Source organism: Rousettus aegyptiacus, unplaced genomic scaffold (assembly GCF_014176215.1).
Source record: "Rousettus aegyptiacus isolate mRouAeg1 unplaced genomic scaffold, mRouAeg1.p scaffold_m13_p_6, whole genome shotgun sequence".
In the NCBI taxonomy this organism is placed as follows: domain Eukaryota; kingdom Metazoa; phylum Chordata; class Mammalia; order Chiroptera; family Pteropodidae; genus Rousettus; species Rousettus aegyptiacus.
The window spans coordinates 13,621,699-13,640,491 of record NW_023416309.1 but is presented as its reverse complement, the minus strand read 5'-3'; the positions used below and the strand labels follow the sequence as shown (position 1 = coordinate 13,640,491).

Genomic DNA, 18,793 nt, shown 5'->3' with positions numbered 1-18,793 from the left:
GACTACTCAAGCAAAGAAGTAATTCTTTGAAGCAAGAAAAACTAATTATATTCATCCTTTGCGCTAAACCAGTCAGATAAATCAGTAACAAATTCTTTAGCATCACCTTGATTAATCAAAAACCTCAATATTGATCATTTGGCAACCTAATGGTAGTGAGAAGAAACAAATTTGAAGTGCTTACCTTGAGAGCACAAAAGATGCAGGAATCTCCCATGCACTTATGAGTTGTCAGCTGCCTAAAGCTACGTCGGAAGATATCCAAGTGCCATAAAACCTGGCAATAAAAAAAACAAAAAATACTTCATTACTGTATCAAAAGCCACCATTTAAGTTCAAACAAACATAAGTAATGATTGAAGAAGATATCTTTATTCCCAAGAGGAAAGTTCATTCTAGTATATTAAATGTCAAAAAACGTGAGGCGGCATCTAACAAGAGGGACAGATGACCATATTCTGGAAAAGACATTAATTTGAACATGAAGGAAGGACACAGAGAAACTATGGTATGATATACATCAAGTGGGATCCTAAAGAAGAAATTTATGAGTTCATAGCTACAGAATAAGGGTTAAAGTCTACACAAGAAAAGCAAGAATGCTTTAAAATGTATTTAGAAGCTTGAATTATAATGTGGAATTTTGTCTTTGTTAGATTTCTCAATTTTTGGAGAGAGTTGTGACCTCCTTAAGTGAATATATTAAAAATAAAGGTGATATCCCAATTAAAAATAGGTAAAGGACCTAGGCATTTCTTCAAAGAGAACATTCAGCCAATAGACATATGAAAATGTTCAATATCACTAAACATCAGAGAAAGGCAAATTAAAACCACAGTGAGATATCACCTCACATCTGTCAGAATGGCTACTATCAATAAATCAACAACCAAGTGTTGACGAGGATGTGGAGAAAAGGGAACCCTCATGCACTGTTGGTCGGATTGCAAATTGGTACAACCACTATGGAAAACAGTTTGAGATTTCCTCAAAAATTAAAAATAGAACTCCCTTATGACCCAATAATTCCAGTTCTGGATATTTATCCAAAGAAAACCAAAACACAAATTTGAAGATACACATACACGCACTATGTTCACGCAGCACAATAGCCAAGGTTTGGAAGAAACCTAAGTGTCCATTTAACACATATACGATGGACTATTACCTAGTCATAAAAAAATAAACCTTACCATTTGCAACAACATGAATGAGCCTAAAGGGTACTATGCTAAGTGAAGTAAGTCAGATAGAGAAAGACAATTACTACATGACTTTACTTATATGTGGATTCTAAGGAACAAAATAAATGAACAAACAAAATGAAAACACTCATAGATTCAAAGAACTGGTGATTGACAGATGGGAGTGAAGTTTGGGGGTCTGGGTGAAAAAGGTGAAGGGATTAAAAAGTATATATTGGTAGTTACAAAATAGACACAGAGATGTAAAGAACAGCATAGAGAATGTAGTCAATAATATTCTAATAACTATGTATAATGCCAGGTAGGTACTAGACTAATCAGAGGGATCACTTTGTAAATTATATAAATGTCTAACCACCACATTGTACACCTAAAACTAATACAAAATAATATAAAGGTCAACTCTAATTAAAAAATTTTTAAAAATTTCATAAATAAAAGGTAAAGAAATAAAAGTGATATCAACAATGATAAATCATGTCCATAGTATGTAACCTTGATACAAAGTGCTGAAAATGGCACTTTACTTTTATGGTATTCCTCTCAAAAACCCATAACCACAGTCTAATTATGAGGAAAACATCAGACAAGTTCCAACAGTGGGAAAGCCTACAAAATATTTGACTATTACTTCTCAAAATTGTCAAGATCATCAAAAACAAGGAAATTTTGAGAAAATTTCACGGCCAAGAGGAGCCTAAGGAAACATAACAAATAGATGTAAATGTGGTACCCTGGATAGTATCCTGGGATAGAAAAAGACATAGGTAAAAACTAAGGAAATCTGAATAAACTATGAACTTTAGTTATAAAGAAATGGTGTAATACATAGATTAATGCCTTAGGAAGCTTCTCTTGCCTGGAAAACAATTGAATGGCACCATATTTGAAAAGGCACTATACTTCTGGAGCCCCAGATCACAGCATACTTTTTTATAACAAATATAATGGGTTCCACACACCTGTGGTAAACATAGCTTTCATATCAAAAGTTACAGTATTAACTCACAGATATAATTGTTTTCAACTGTACCATGATTACAGTAGGTACTCCAAAACCATCAATGACACGATATTTAAGTATGGATACAGAAATGTGTGTGTGTGTAGTATGTGTTCCATGTAGCACCATAAATTAGAACAGAAAGTCATAAATATTATTGTTTCAATTGACACTAATAAAAGAACATAGAAACAAGAATTATAAAAACAGGACTATGGCCAGAAAGAAGGCAAACACAAATGCATCCATATCAACATGCTTTTTGTCTGCTTCTAAATTACAAAAGTATTATTAGTTAATGCAAAGTCACTCAAAAACCTAATATGTATCACCTGGAAAAAACCTAACCAACCCCAACCATCTGCATGAAATTTGTGGTAGTAATGAGTGAAAGTAATTAAACTCTATATAGGCTTCACAGCACAGGATTTTTTAATGTTTTCAAATAAAAATTTGGAAACAAAGGGTATGAAACATTGAGTACATAAATGACCTTGACAAGATTCTTGTATTATGAATGAGGAAACTGAAACACTATTATTGCCTGTACAAGGTCCCAAGACTAGTCTACAGAAGGGCTAAAAGCAGAATCCAGGTCTCCTAAGTCCAGTGCAGTTTATAGTAAATACTTTGCCTTGTCTTTTCTTCTCTAGTTAGCAACTTACTTTCTCATTACATCTGAGGTGTAAAGCTAATATTGTACCCAAGCATAACTATTAGGTGGCAAACTATTTACTTTTACTCTGAAAAGCATAAAAGAAGGAAAACGGATTACTTAAAAGTTAGGCCAAGGGTGATAAACCTAACATTCTGTGGGCCTGACTAGGCAATCAGGCAGACAGACAAGAAGCTTTGGGATTCTGAGACCACGAACGTGGTGACACCAAAAGGGTAAATTTAGAGTAGATAATCACTTTAGAAGAATTTACCTTCCACTAGCTCTGTTTGAGCATAAATGACCAGACACCAATTATGAGCTATTACAGGTGAACTCAGAGGAAGGAGATGAATAAGTAGACAAAGACTGGACTCCATTGAGAGAGAGAGAGAGAGAGAGAGAGAGAGAGAGAGAGAGAGAGAGAGAGAGAGAGAGCGCGCGCGCGCGCTAGAAGCCTGACTATGAGACAAGACTAATATACCTGAAAGTCTTTCACTTGTGAATTTTGCTTTCTCTACTAGAGAAAAGCAACTAGGTGACAAGACACCTTGGTCTCAAAAGGGAGAAAAAAAGGAAACAGAGACTTTTTAGGAAAAAAGTCAATAAACAAGTAGAAAGTAAATAACAGTAGTTAGAGTTATTATTTCTATTCTCATTATTAATCCCCTTTTTTACAAATGAGGTAAGAGATTCAGAGATAAAATAACTTGCCGAAGATCACACAGATAAACTTTAAAAAATGATCGCACACTGCTGACCTCAAACAGATACTACCAAGTATTGTATTTAAAACAGTTATTAGAAATACAGCACCAGCAACTAAAAGTCAGAAAGGAAGAACTTGCCCTTACCTGCAAGGCACTGTTGAGGAAGCAACTGTTTTGCCCTGGCTCATTGCTGAGGCCTTTGCTGGGGGCTATGGAGGTTGAGCTTCGAGGTGCAAACATCCCTTGGACAGTACCACGGCCCCCTGAAAAATAATTTCTCTTCCAAGACATTATTATTCAGATTCAGCCTGAAATCAAAGAGAAGTTTTTGTTTCTTTTGGGATTTCTTTTGGAGTTTCTGTCTGAAGTCCTTAATAGTCCTTAATAGGAAGATAATCCAGAACTTAATGAATAGACGTTGAAAAATTTTGAGTTTACTACCTTCCAAACATCAACATGTAGCTCAAGGAATGCAGGTATCCTCTTAGATCCACATGACAGAGCCGTCCTCCACTTGCTCCAACCAATGCCCAAATTTTAACATGGTACAGGATTAATACAAACAGAGAAATCCTTGAGTACTGCTTCCTTCTATTTTTCTTGAACTGCCTCCATAAAATCCCGGTGAAGTGGCTGTAATCCTTAACTCCAACAGAATCCAGGGTCAGGGCAGGATGTGTTCCTTGGGCTTGTTAATAGTGCTTCTTGTGGATTAGAATTGTTTCCAACTGAAAGGAAAGGCAGACAAATAAGCAAGAATCCAACACAACACCCTTGCCTTCTATTGCCTTGTCCCATCATCCTCTGAAGTAAAAACTCAAGTTCTAAGCAACTGACGTAGATTCCACAAAGCTAAGAAGCTTGTTTATAACACAGGGTTTTTGTTGTTGTTGCCGCTGTTTTTTAATATGCCCCAAGCATCTTCTATTATTCCATCCAAAATTTTAGACAGTCTCTTCTCCTCTCTTCCTCTGTGACTAGAATAGCCAGCTGTGCCAGAGAGCTTTAACAGAAGGAAAAAAATTGAAAAGCTTGCGTCACTTAATGACTCTACTGGCTTTGTGCTGTTCTGCCAAGATCAACATTGCCTCACCTCTCACTATAAACTTGAAACCTTGGCAAACAATGCCAAGAAAAAAAAAATAACAACAAAAAGGAGAAACCAAGATGAGAAAAAAGGTACAAGCAGCTCTACTTTCATGGGAAACTTCTCTGAAATTTTCTAGGAGAAAAGGGTTGATCTGGACAAAAATAAAAACCAAATATAAACTTTCCAAAATCAGGCTAACAAAAAAGTTACCAAGTAAGTACACACCAAACTGGGAATTGAAACATTTTCCTCTAGCTCTTGTAAGTAAAGAACTTTTTAAAGGTGTTTTATATGTTCATGGCTCTGAAAGCCTATTTAAAGGTGGGAGGGCTAGGTTATCAGTCTGGACTCTGTTCTCCGTAAAGATGTCTCATCCCAGAGAAATACTAATGGTAAGTAAACTATATGTCTTTAACATCGGGCCAAAAGGACTAAATTTCCTCTTTCCTGTTTTTATGTTACATTTTTGCCAGAAAATCAGAGAGATAATTTGGGCTACAAATCACTTAATCCTCAGATTATATCCGAGGTACTAACAACCAGAGGCCATCCATTGACCAACATTAGTTCTCAATTAATTAAAATGCCAATGAGGCAACAGTGAGAAATACCAAACCAAGCACCTTCCCTAGAAGGAAATGTGTCTAATTTCCAGCTTCGAACTTTCCTATAAGGCTGCCATGTCTACTTAAGGAAAAAATTAATAATGTTATGTTTCCTTCCCACAATCAAATGGACCACCTAAAAAAACCAAATTTGCTACAATATCTTAATCATTCTCTGGGAGATCACCTAGTATTTTCAGTGTGTCCAGTGGAAAAATTGAGGCACAGGAACATTAAATATTTCCAAAAGACTGTGCTTTCTCTTCTCTCAATTCCCAGACTATTTATAATCTATACGTCACACTTAAAAGTATTCGATGATACACTGTAGAATCATATCATTCTCTATTTATTTTTATTACTCTGTATTTGTTTTATATAGTGTCATAAACCCTAAATATGAGTGTATAAAATGAAATACTAACTAGTATTTTATTAGCACATCAGAAATGTGTTAAACACAATACTTACATTCTTTATTCAACTTTCACAACAGCCCTATAATGTAGGTATTAACAGTTCCATTTTACAGAAGAGTAAAGTGAGGCTTAAAGACATTAATTCACCCAAATCAAAGCTAGTAAGTGGCAGAGGTGGAACTGTTTGACTATGATATACCAACTTAATTATGAATTTTATTATATTAGTCCAAAAGCTCCTACCACGGTGATAGTTATAAGGAAGTACTCAACAAATACTGCCTGGTGATTAGCATGGCACCAGGAAGGTTTTCATGTTTCCCACACAGACTACAAGACCCTCAACTCTCAACACACACCCTCAGACACACACACCCCTCTCAAGGCCACTAAGCAATTTCCAACAAGCCATGCAGCATTCCTTCAGCTCCACTGCTGCAAAGGAATGACAAGTACCAAGCCTCCACATTGCTCACAGCCAAAAGGACTTGGCAGGCAGGTGGGGTTTCCAGTGTCCACATTAGTAGCTTACTCAAACTCAGCCTGCCCTGTGATACATACTCCTGAGTTCAGGGAGCAAAGGGAAACAGGCAGTAACAGGAAAAAAGATTCTCAGGCTCTGAATGGCGGTACTATGTAGGGCAGGGCAATAAGCTCTCACACTTGCTCTGGGTGTGTCAGAAACTAGAGGTGAGAGCTAAAAAGAACAAAGCCAAGAAAGGCAGTAACAAATGGTCCAAAGAAATACTGTTGACAAAATATTTCACTTAAGTTGCAGGTCTAGCACCAAACAACATAAAACTTCTCCAACGCTACCTGAAGACATATGAGAAAGTAAATTAAGAGTTCCACTATGGCTCTAACAACTTATTGAAAAGAAGAAAACGAATTCTTAACCAATATTGAAATACTTAGGGGTAAAAGAGTATAATGTTTGTAACTTACAAATAGTTCAGAAGAAAAAGAATTATAAATATAAATGTATATATGGGATAGTGTGTATACACACACACACATACATACACAAACATATATGTGAAGAGAGAGAAAGAAAGAGAGAAAATGGTAAAGAAAATAAAGATGGCAAAATGTTAACAATAGGTAAATTTGGCTGAAGGGTATATAGGAATTCTTTGTACCATCTCTTGGAACTTCTTTGTAAGTTTTAAATTATTTTTTTAAGTCAAAAAGGAACTGATAGCTGCAAAATAAAATTATTTAAACTATGTAAAAATTACCTTGTACTATATGTAGTATTAGTGATGCAATGCAAAATCATAACTAAAATTACTAAGCTGGTAGATAATAATATCATGCCAGATGATATTGATAATCGCAAGCCAGAAAAAAAAAAAAAGACAAATGCAAAACAGTATAGATATGACAAAATAAAATAGAAAAAAGCTTAAATATATTTCTATGAAAAGGAGACCTCAAAATACAGTATAATATCAAATCATTGTAAGAAGCAAGTAATAGAGAGTAGTTGTGGTATTATAAAAAGAGGACTAGAACAAGACTTGGAGTTAGAAGTGGATTCAATTTCCACATTTTAACTACTTTGTATAATCCCAAACTACTTAGGTGTCCTGAACTTTGTTTCTGGGTCTGTAAAATGGCACAAATACCTATTTCACACAGTGGTTGAGATTTAATGCCACAAGCATCTGAAAGTACTAGCAAGTTTTTAAAACAAGCAATGAATAATGCATTTACTGATGAGTGAACTGCTACCCTTAAAAATAGAAAAGTAAATTTTGCTTTGGAGCCCTCAGGATACCAGAAACTTCTAAGCTACCAGGAATAAATCTTCTAACTGTATAAAAAGAACGGTAGGCTTCACACAAGATAAGTGATAAGTCAGTACAATATAGCTGCTTGGAGAAACATTTTAATTTTACCATTATTTTTTAAATACAAAGATTAATTTAAAAAGGCAAACTACTGAGCCTATTAAAAGGAATAGGGTAACATTTCAGAAGGTCGACAGAAAATGACCATGTTCAACTAATCAATAATTCAAATGGAAAAACCACAAAGAGTATCTCAATTACCAATGAAGGAACTAGCCCCTTTAACTAGTGATTAAAGCCAAAAGTAACCCAAACATTAGGAAGTCAAACTACATTACAATGAGATATCCAAACAGTTTAATCAGAAAAGCTGCTCACATTTCTAGTTTCTGTTATTCTATATAGCAGTTTACTTGTAATTTACTTAAGAAACTATATTTGCCTTAAAAGTCAATAGGCAATTACCTCAGTTCCTCGGTATACACTACATGTCAATAATTCCAAATCTTATCTATAGTATCTTATTATTGCCACCAGAAGGCCAACGTTTTTCCTTGAGTCCACCTACCCGCATACAGTAGCCTAAACAAATGCACAAGCAGGAGTTTGCAGAATAGAAATAAAAAAGTAGTTTAATATTGAATTGGCCAATATGGAGAAGGGGAGCTTTTACTCTACAAAACCCAACACCCAGATTATAGGCTACAGATTATACAGGGCAAAATCACGAAACACCCTGGGTTAGGCATTCAGGGTCATATTGGGTCAGAGGTGAGGTAAGGATAATAAATCATTTCCTTAGATCTTGAGGACAGCTCGAAGGTCTTTTACAGGGTCCCTCTGTCCAGGATCACTCTGTCTGGTCTCATGGGAAAGTAGCCAGGGGGTCATTCCACCTAAAAGCTCAGGAACTAAAACATAATTTAGGTCAAGATGTTATCTTTAGACCGCCAGAGGTCTGGACTGTGTGACCATTAGTCAGGTCTGGGCTACCGTCTTCTGCTGCCTCTGGGGTTGCTGATTATCCCGGGGAAAAGCTAGGTCTCTGAGAGGCATATAAAGAGAGAGGTATATAATTTCTAGAGCTAGGATTTAAACCTGAATTTACTCAAAGTCATAAGGACCCTCGGTTTCATTATTATGTGGACTGAAATTAGTTAATATATGCAAAGCATTAATATTAATGTCTTGCATATAGTAATTGCTATATAAATGATCATTATTATCTTTCAAATATCCCCTCATCATAAGCTCTTTTCCCTTTAAACATAACCACACGCAGATATCCAATATTCTTAAAAAAAAAAAAAAAAAGCCAGCAACAACAAAGACCACCAGAATTTAACTATTATACCTACTGTCCTAAATTTTTGTCAACCTTTCACTACTTTATGTCTCTACAATTAATAATTTACAACTGCTGCCTCTCCTTGCTTAACGTCAATATCTTCAGAACACAGTACTGCTCCTTTACTCCCCCACCACAATTTTACTTCATGGAACATTCACTTTCTAAAGAACTCTAATTTCAGAACCTACCAGTTTTTTCCATAGGCCTCATTCTTCTTAACTTTTCTGTAGCATCTAACACTGGCTGCTCTGATGCTAAATAATCCTGGATTCATTGAGTGAATTAATAAGTAAATGAGAAAATGAATAAAATGAAAAGCAGATCTCCTACTGCTGATAGTTCATTTTCCCTCTCCTTTGCTGCTTTCTTAGAAGTGGGCATTCAGACCTTCTTGATCTTTTCTACAGTACTTCGCATGGTGTTCTCATCCTCTTCTCCAACAGAACTTCAACCATCATTTCTGGTCTGATAAATCACAAATCTCATGAACCTCAAAACCAAATTACCAACTACTGACACATTGTTCCACTTTTGTAAAAAGTTTAACATGTCCAAATATGAAGTCACCTACTTCTCCCCAAAAATAATTCCTACTCTGACTCTCCTACTGTTATTTTTTTACTAATGGCATCTCCAAATACTCAGGTTCAAAAAACCTCTGTTGTCTTTAACTTCTTTCTATCCTCCCCATTGCTTATCCACATCACAAAGGCTTGTCAATTCTCCCTTCAAAATCTTTTATACTGATCCTTCTTTTCACTTCCACTGTCTTCATCCAGGTTTACAACATAATTACCTCCCATTTAGACTATTACAATAAATAAGTCTTTCTGGCCTCCTGTCTCTTGCCATTCCAATTCATTTATATAGTTTTTCATTAATATTTCTCTTTAAAATGAACCATTATTTATTTGTGTGCATTTTACACAAAAAGTCAGAAAGCATAACTTGTTCCTTAGCAGAACAGTATCAGTTGCCAGCCAAAAAAAGTTTCTTGATAGGATCACGCCCCATCTTTTTCAGGTCTCAAGCAAGGTAAAGATGTCTGTCTCATCACTCCTATTTAGCATCATATCATAGACCTTAGTCTGTGCAATAAAGCAGGAAAAACAACTAAAAAAAAATCATACAGATTGGAATGGAAGAAATAAAACTGTTTTTATTCACGGATATCATGATGTTCTACATATAAAAATCCCAAGGACTCTACCAAAAAAAAAAAAAAACCCTCTTAAGAACTAATAAGTGAGGTCAGTAAGGTCATAAAATACAAAGTCAATATTTTTTAAAAAGTGACTATTTCTATATGCTAGCAATGAACAACTGGAAACTTACGATTCTTTTAAAGTACCATTTACAAGAATACCACAAAATATAAAATACTTGGGTATAAATGTAACAAAATATACGTAAGACCTACATGCTGAAAACTACAAAATACAGGTGAAAGAAATCAAAGATGACCTAAATACATGGATAGATAGAACATGTTCATAAACTGAAATCTCAACTTTGCTAAAATGTCAATTCAATTCAAATTGACCCAGAGATTCGATGCAATTTCAAATCAAAATCCCTGCAGAATTTCTTTTTATAGAAATTGACTAGCCTATTTTAAAAATTATAAGGAGAGGCAAAGGAATTATTAAAATAGTCCAAATAATTTCGAAGCAGAAAACTGGAAGACTTAGTTGTCAATACCATATGGTATTGGTGAAAGGATAGACACATGGATCAATGAAACAGAATGAAAACCCAGAAACAGACTTAAATATATGTGGTCAATTAATTTTTAATAAAAGTACAAAGGCAGGTCAATGGAAAAAGAACAGTCTTTTCAACAAATGATGTTGGAACAATTGAACACACACATGCAAAAAACTGAACTTTGACCCATACCTTACATCTTATAGAAAAATAACTTAAAATGGATCATAGTCCTAAATGGAAAACTAAAACTAAAAATTCTAAAAGAAGAAAATTTTGTGACATTGGGTTAAGCAAAGATTCCTTAGACACAACAACAAAAGCACAATCCATAAAAGAAATAAAAAATTATAGAATTGGACTTCATCATAATTGAGAACTTCTATTCTTTAAAAGACACTGTTAAGAGAATGAAAATACAGTCAAAGGTTGGAAGAAAATATTTTCAAATCACATAATGGACTTGCAGCCAAAATATATACAGAATCCTCTAAACTTAATAAGAAAAACTGGCCAATTTTCTCAAATGGGCAAAAGATTTGAAAAAACATTTCACAAAAGAAAAAATACAGATGGCAAATAAACATGTAAGAAGACATTCAATATTATTAGCCAGGGAAATAGAAATTAAAACCACACTACATGCCTATTAAAATAGCTAAACGAAAAACAAAAACAAAAAAACAAAAAACTGGAATACACAAAAATACAGAAGAATCTCAAATATATTATGCTAAGCAAAAGAAGCTGAACTCAAAAGACTATCTACTATACAGTTTCACTTATGTGGCATTTTGGAAAAGTCTAAATTAAAAGCCAAAAGTCATGGGAAATCAGTGGTTGCAAGGAATTAGGGGTGAGGTTAGGGGTTCATTACAAAGGGACATTACCAAGGTGAGGAAACTGTTCTATATCTTGATTGTGGTGGTAGTGACACCACCTCTATGCATTTAGCAAAACTCAGAAGTCTATATCAAAAAGGTTTTAGTATTTTTATATAAATTTTGATTTTATATAAATTACCAGAGATTTTTTAAATTGTTTTTAAAAGCATATTCTAATGTGCCAATTTAAAAAAAAAAAGTTTTCCCAGGTCCCTCCAACAAAATAAAGTCCAAACTTCCTAGCCTGATTCTTAATAATACAATCTGACCTTAATTTACCTTTTATATTTACCTCTTTCTGTTTCCCCATATGAAACTTCTTCCCAGACAAAATGTTTTCCTATTTCTATGACCTTACAAATTCCATTTTACCTACTTGAGTTGTTCAATACATTCTTCCCCTCAATATGTTACCTAGCCTCTTTGTAAAAACCTTTGTAAAATATTCCTTGACTACTCTAAGCCTGAAGGGATCTCCCCCATTTCTGAACTACTATATAAATTTTCTATAATTTTAAGGGCAATTAATGTTTAATATTATTTCAATGTTTCTTGGGTCCTCCCCCTCTCTACATTCCCCTCCATCCCTAATGTATAATAAGGTGCTTTATTCTACTCCATTTGCGAATGAGGAATGGAGGTCAGAAACCAATTGTGTGAGACATATTCTCATAGGATTTTACTGTAGTTTATTTGTCATATAATCCACCTTTCTATTTATAGATTGTGATCAAACTAATAAGTATGATTCTAGATGTATTTTTATTTAATTTTCCATACAATTGCCTTTGCTCATAAAGTAACATATTCTTATATTAATGTGACTCAGCTAAAATTTATGCTTTCCTCGCTATCAATATAAACATTTTAAAAGGGCATCACACAGTTTTGGATTTTGATAAGATCCTAGTAAGGTAGTTCTGTACAAATGCATCCAAGAATGATATCTTTACTTAGTTAAAAAAAAAAAAAAGATTTGGTGAACATGCATTATTTATTCAGTGGCAATTTATTTATTCTGTTCCAAAGAAGCTGTCCACATACAGTTTGCAATACAGAAATTAACTTAGTTTTCATGTACAGCCAATAAGATGATGATTAAAAACCACCACCACTTGATAATGGCAACTAACCAGTAAATGCAAGTTTATTCGAATTTAAATTAAAAGACTCACAGCAACCTGCAGAGTAGTCCTAGACTACAACGAACTCACAGACAGCAGGCTACTTAGCAGATGCTTATTCCCAGACTCTGCAGAAAATGTATAATCATCTTTACTCATTTACTAGTTTCCAGCCAAGTCTTAAAACTGTGGAGTAAACAATCAAAGGAGGAAGGAGAGAGAACATATAAGAATCTTATTATTGTGCTGCCCTCAATTGTGAAAAAGACAGAGTGACCTATAGTTTACTACTGTTGAATAGCCTCTGAGGAGCTTGTTCATGGATTCTTTTCTCCAGCTTTACTGATATATGACTGACAAAACTGTAACATATTTAAAGCATAAAACCTGATGATCTGATATATGTATACACTGTGAAAAGATTCCCTTAATCAAGTTATTAAATATATCAGAAAGGCAATAAAAAATATCAACAAAGTTAAGAGCTAGTTTTTTGAAAAGATTAAATGAAACTGACAAATCTTTAGCTAAACTAAGAAAAGAGAAGACTATAAATAAAATCAGAAATGAAAAAGGAGACATTACAACTGATAACAGAAATACTAACGATCATAAGAAACTACTATGAACAATATAACAAAAAATTGGATAACCTAAAAGAAATGAATAAATTCCTAAAAATACAACCTACCAAGACTGAACCATGAAGAAATAAAAAAAAATTGATCATAAATTTGTATATTTATTTGATCTTTAATCTTCTCTATACTTAACTTAATCATCATTACTAATTAGCTCCTAGGGTTTACTAAGTCAAACAGGCTGCATTACTTTGGTGTCTCTAATAACACGTAAACTTGTAGAAAGCTAGAAGCCAAAATTGAGAAGAAAGCATGTCATCTTATCACCTATTACCTATTTCCTTGTGCAGTTGGACTAAGTTGTACATCCTACATTGTTCCTAAACTAACACCCCTAACATCCTGTGGGCAAGCTAAAATCCTTTCCATGCATGAGATGATAGAAAACAGTGGGTCCCAACCATTTTGCAGACCCTCACATCCAGAGGCAGATTTACCAAGATTCTAATGAAGATGAAGCTTCAGGGCCCTCTCTGGCTCAGGCCCTGAGGCACAATATCTAATTTTCTATTTTAAAAATGTCTTCCTGAAAAAGGGGTCCCTGAATTCTATAAACTTCAGGACCTACAGAATCTGAATCATATTACAGAAACTGGGATTTTATAGTATATATGTCACTTGAGGAACTATATAATTCAAAAAGCTACTTTAAATTCATTAATAATAATAATTTTATATTTTATTAATCAAAGCATCATCTAATTTGTTATTTATCATATAAATTTTGTTAGCACTAAATAAATCTAAATTATACTGTTTGGTGTACATTTGGACTTTGCATTCCTGAGCCCACTGAAATAATTCTACTAGAATCCACAATTAAGAGTAAAAATGACAGGGCTAAATTTAAAAGATCATAGCTTAAGACTGCTGGCATTAGAGGTACAACTCTAGAAAATGATGACTTTTAGAAAAAAAACATTTTATTTCTCTCTATTAATGAACACAGAGAACAATTACTTCACATGTATACACAGTACAGCATAATGTGCTGCCATTTTTCTCGGGCAAAAGTAATAAACTGAGTTACAGCTGCAGCCACCCTAATTATCCTCGACCGTATTACTCATCAACAAAGTCAGCTTCTCTCTTAGCCTCGGTTTCTGAAAAAACCCAAAGTAGTCATTCAAATGTTTGCTGAAAAGAAACTAGCTTATTATGCATTAAGAGAGATGAGGCCTGGAAGGGCACTAGACCAGGAAGAACCTGTCACCCTAAGAGAAAAATGGAGTAAATGAGGTTCAGAGATCTACAGGTTAATAGCATTAGAGACTTAGTTATGAATAGGACATGAATGGGACTGAGACCAATGAAGACTAGACAGGAGTTGTTCCTGCAGAGCCTGGGGGCCCTATGATGTAGCCAGGTATAACGTGTAGGAAGCTTAGAAAGGGATATAGGTCTCTTAAGAAAATTCATTTCATTATGTATCAAAGTTTCTCCACCAAGATATTTATTAACTACAAAGGGAAAGAGAGTAACTTTACTGTGGAGAAACCTACCAGAAACCCACCTTAACCAAGTGAGCAAGGTCAACATCACCAACCATAATACATATTGACATCATAAATCCTGTGGTAATAATAATGCACTGAGGACACATTTTTCTGTGGTATTCTTGCCTAAACCATATCATCTCAGTCCAATCATGAGAAAACATCTGACAAAGCCAAGTTGAGGGGCATTTGACAAAATAACTGATCAGTACTTTCAAAAAATGTCAAAGTTATAAAGGACAAAGAAAGACTGAGAGACTTCTACAGAATGCAGGCGACTAAAGAAGAATAACACCTAAAATGCAATGTGAGGTCCTAGACAGAATCCTAAATAGGAACAACAAAAAAAGAACAATGGTGGACAAACTTGTGAAGTTTGAAAAAGGATTTTAGTTAGTAGTAGTGTGCCAATGTTAATTTCCTGGTTCTGGTCACTGTACTATAGTTATATACTAACACAGGAAGCTAGGTGAGAAATAAATAAAATCTCTTTTCTATTTTTGTAAATTTTCTAAAGTTCAAAACAAAAACCTTTTAAATTGTGCAAATAATTCATTGAAGGAGATAGAACCTTGGGCTCAAAAGGGAACAGAGGAATTTCAGGGATTAGTATCTATATATTCAGGGTAAATGGACTAAGACAGAGTTATAGGAAAAGAGGAGAAAATGACAAAGTTTGTGATCTTGGTTGAGTCCAATAAAGGCTTCATAAGAAAACTCTGGGTTTGTTATATTTAACATAACAGAATAGCAATTAATGGATTAAGTTTTATTAGTTCAATAACTAGTTTCTTAGAGCTTGTTTTTACCTATAATCTATAATTTACAATTTCCTTAAAATAAAACTAAACTCAGGATTTAAACTTTTTCTCTAAAAACAGAATGAAAGGACTCTGCAGCAGAGGTTACCAAATCACTGACATCTAATAACCTGACAATATGAAAGCTGTTTAATAGATAACTATTTCCTATTTAGAAATAGGGGCCATATTTGAATTTCCGTTTCCTTTCATTCAATTCTCATTGCTGCTGCTACTAAGTTTCAGATTTCGTACTACCTCTGGACTACTACACCACATTACTGGCTCATTGCCAGGCCTCCATTCCTACATGTGACTACCTGATGATTCTTTGAATACTATGTCACGTCCCTGTTCAAAATCTTCAATGGCTCCCAGAGGGGGCTGTTCTTTTAGCTAGAGAAAAATGGTATTTTTCTCATTCACAGAGGGGGTTATTAATGAATGGATTTTTCAGAAGTTTCTTACCCATAGTTTTTTCTTGTCTACTTATTCTACTACTAACAGGGTAAAAACATGAACAAATAGCAAACTTAAAGGAAAAACAATCAAAGCAGTCAATCGGACCTATTTTGACAGCTTTTTTTTCTTATTGGCTCATGTTCTTGATTGTGATTTTTATATTGCATATTTTTTATATTCACATATTCTATCAGTAAAATTACTAATTTATAAGAATGAATCAAATATGTCTAGCATCTGTACAAATCTGAGAATCATTAGACATTACCCCCATTTCTAGCTATATCTACTCACCCCACTCACTGATCATACATTTGACAGAGCACCTAATGTGTGACCCTCGCTCAACCTCCACTTCAGGTAAATCGGATATTTCTGTATAATGATATGCTCTGCACTCTACCTCCTCACTACCTTGGCTCTAATACTGCTGCCTCCTGGAGTGCCTTTCCTCTCCTTTTCTAAAATTTCATAACTACCATACAAGGAACAGCTGCATCAAAAGCCTTCTCAGATTCTCTGCCTCTCTCACACCTTCCATTTTCTTCATTTATTTCTTCTTCCTCTGTGCTCTCCGTGTACATGGGCTTAGATTACAGCATTCCCATCCTCCTCCATGTTACAGTTATTTGTGCACATGGACTACATTATATATTCCTTAAGGACATCTTTTTATTCCAAACAGAGGTTGACTATAATAGACATTAAATCATTAAATGCTTAATTGAAAGAGAACACTTTGTTTGATGGAATAAGTACCTAGAACAAACGATTCCAACATCCTGATAAATTCAGAATCTCTTTAAATAAAAGAGCCCCTAAAATGTCCCTATTCAGCTTGAAATACTGCAGACAACTTTTGTAATGGAGACTGTATCAAATGAATCAATATTTGCTTTTGATTCAAGCTTGAAAATAAAGACAGATAAGCATCTACAAGCATAAAAAAGTCCAAGCAATTTTTTGATTTATGGACTAGTTATCTCAAACTAGTTACAGTTACTCAACTCAAACAATTTCCTGAGGGTTGGACTTTGACAGCTTCGAATGATTACATCATGTACAACAAGAATAATTGTATGCTGATAAAAGACAGAAAGCTTTATTTTTCCTATTTAAGAACTTAGAAAACTCATTTGTAACAAATTTGTCCAAAACTAGTTAGGCGAAAAGTAAAAAGGCAAGAAGACATGTTTCACTTTGTTATAACTGACAAATTTTTTAAACTAAGAAATAACACTTGGAGGCTACTTAGCTCCTCCTTATGCAGATGTGGAGCTGTATAGATAATTTACTGACTTCTACTGACTTCTAAGGGAGGCAGTATGATAATAAAATGAACACAGTGCTTAAAAGTGCAGCCTCTTCAGGGCCAACCATATTGCATAACTTCAGGAAACACATCCTCATAGTGGAGATCTGAGGTACACCATTCCCAAAGAACATAATGTGAAGTATACAACTTAGGGACCCAGAGTTAGCAAAGTAGAACAGTTCTGGACCCCAACACCTAACAACTGTAACATCTTGATCAAATTACTAAATAAGTTATTGAAGTTTCAGGTACAACATCAGTAAAATAGTATTAATAAATAAAATCTATCTCATAGGATTATTGTGCAGATGAACAAAATAATGTATGGTATATGTAAAATCAGTCCAGTACCTGGTAATTTAGCATAAGTGAGTCATAAATGTTTCGACAATGATGATAATGAAGATTATAAAGAATAATAAGATGAGCTGACATTCCAATCCTGCTCCATCACTTTCAGGTCATTTAATACCTTTAATAAATGCAATTTGTTGAGAGTATTCAACAAATTATATATGCAAAATACTTAGGGCCAGGTACAAAATAGGAGCCCCATAAAGAGTAGCTATGATTATGACAACTGAGCATTCCCTGTACCCATCCCCTCTCCCTCCTTTGCCTTTTCTCTTAAAAGCAGAAACACATATACTTACTCTAAAAATTCCATGATATTAAACTATAATTGATAGCACAAACCCAAAGCAATATCAAAATGAGGGAAAATGTATTCTAAAAATAATGCATTCTCAATACAATCCACCTAGAGTATTATAATAGCTTCCAAACTGTTCTTCCCTTCTAATCCTATCTATAAAATATTGCCAAAAGCAAACTCTAATCAATCACTATTTAGCTCAGAAAACTTTAGTAACAAAATATTGTCAAAACTCCTAGGCCTTAAGAAGCCTTCCACAATCTTACACAGGCACATTTCCAACCTCATTTACCACTAACTCCCCTTAAAAAACACACAGAAGCAGGGGGCGGTGAGGGGGGGAAGGTAGACGGGGTAATAGGAATCAAATATGTGGTGACAGAAAGAAATCTAACTATGGGAGGTGAACATACAATGCAAATATATAAATGCATTACTGTTCAAATGTACAGTAAAATCGGATTTCGTGAACCAATGTCACCATTAACAAATTAATTTAACACGCACGCGCACACACACACACACACACACACACACAGATTTGCATGTATTACCCTCTTCCCTACTATCTTCCCCAGTCCTACGTAATACTAGTAATCCTTTTCACTCAGCAAACCTGTTTGAAGAAGCCATTCTGCTGACAAGTTATATAGGCTAATGATAGTCATACCCTATCAGGAAAGAGTAGTCATTTATATTAATTCATTTCCCAAAGGACTGTCTAAATACCTCTTCCTACAAAGTGGGACTTAACCTCTCCCTCCCAGGAACTTTACTAATCAGTGCCTGACTCATACATCAATACTTTATTAGAATACAATATAGAAAGTTACATTGTTTTACACTCAACAGATGTTCAATACTTGTTAAATAAAAAA

General features: G+C 34.4%; 1 protein-coding gene across 13 annotated transcripts in view; it reads right to left on the bottom strand.

Annotated features, from left to right (window-relative positions):
- Positions 1-18,793, bottom strand: part of USP54 (ubiquitin specific peptidase 54) — a 106,888-nt gene that overhangs the window by 50,722 nt on the left and 37,373 nt on the right. For 8 of the 13 annotated variants that reach the window (XM_016120902.2, XM_016120916.2, XM_016120967.2 and 5 more), the window contains exons 2-3: positions 3,718-4,301; positions 185-277 (exon numbers count right to left, since the gene is read on the bottom strand). In XM_016120902.2, the coding sequence (XP_015976388.2) occupies positions 185-277; positions 3,718-3,864 (240 nt within the window). In that variant the 5' untranslated portion in view covers positions 3,865-4,301. Of the gene's footprint in view, positions 1-184; positions 278-3,717; positions 5,743-18,793 lie in introns of those variants that run through there. The other 5 variants (XM_016120947.2, XM_036223808.1, XM_016120957.2 and 2 more) reach the window with 5 other exon arrangements.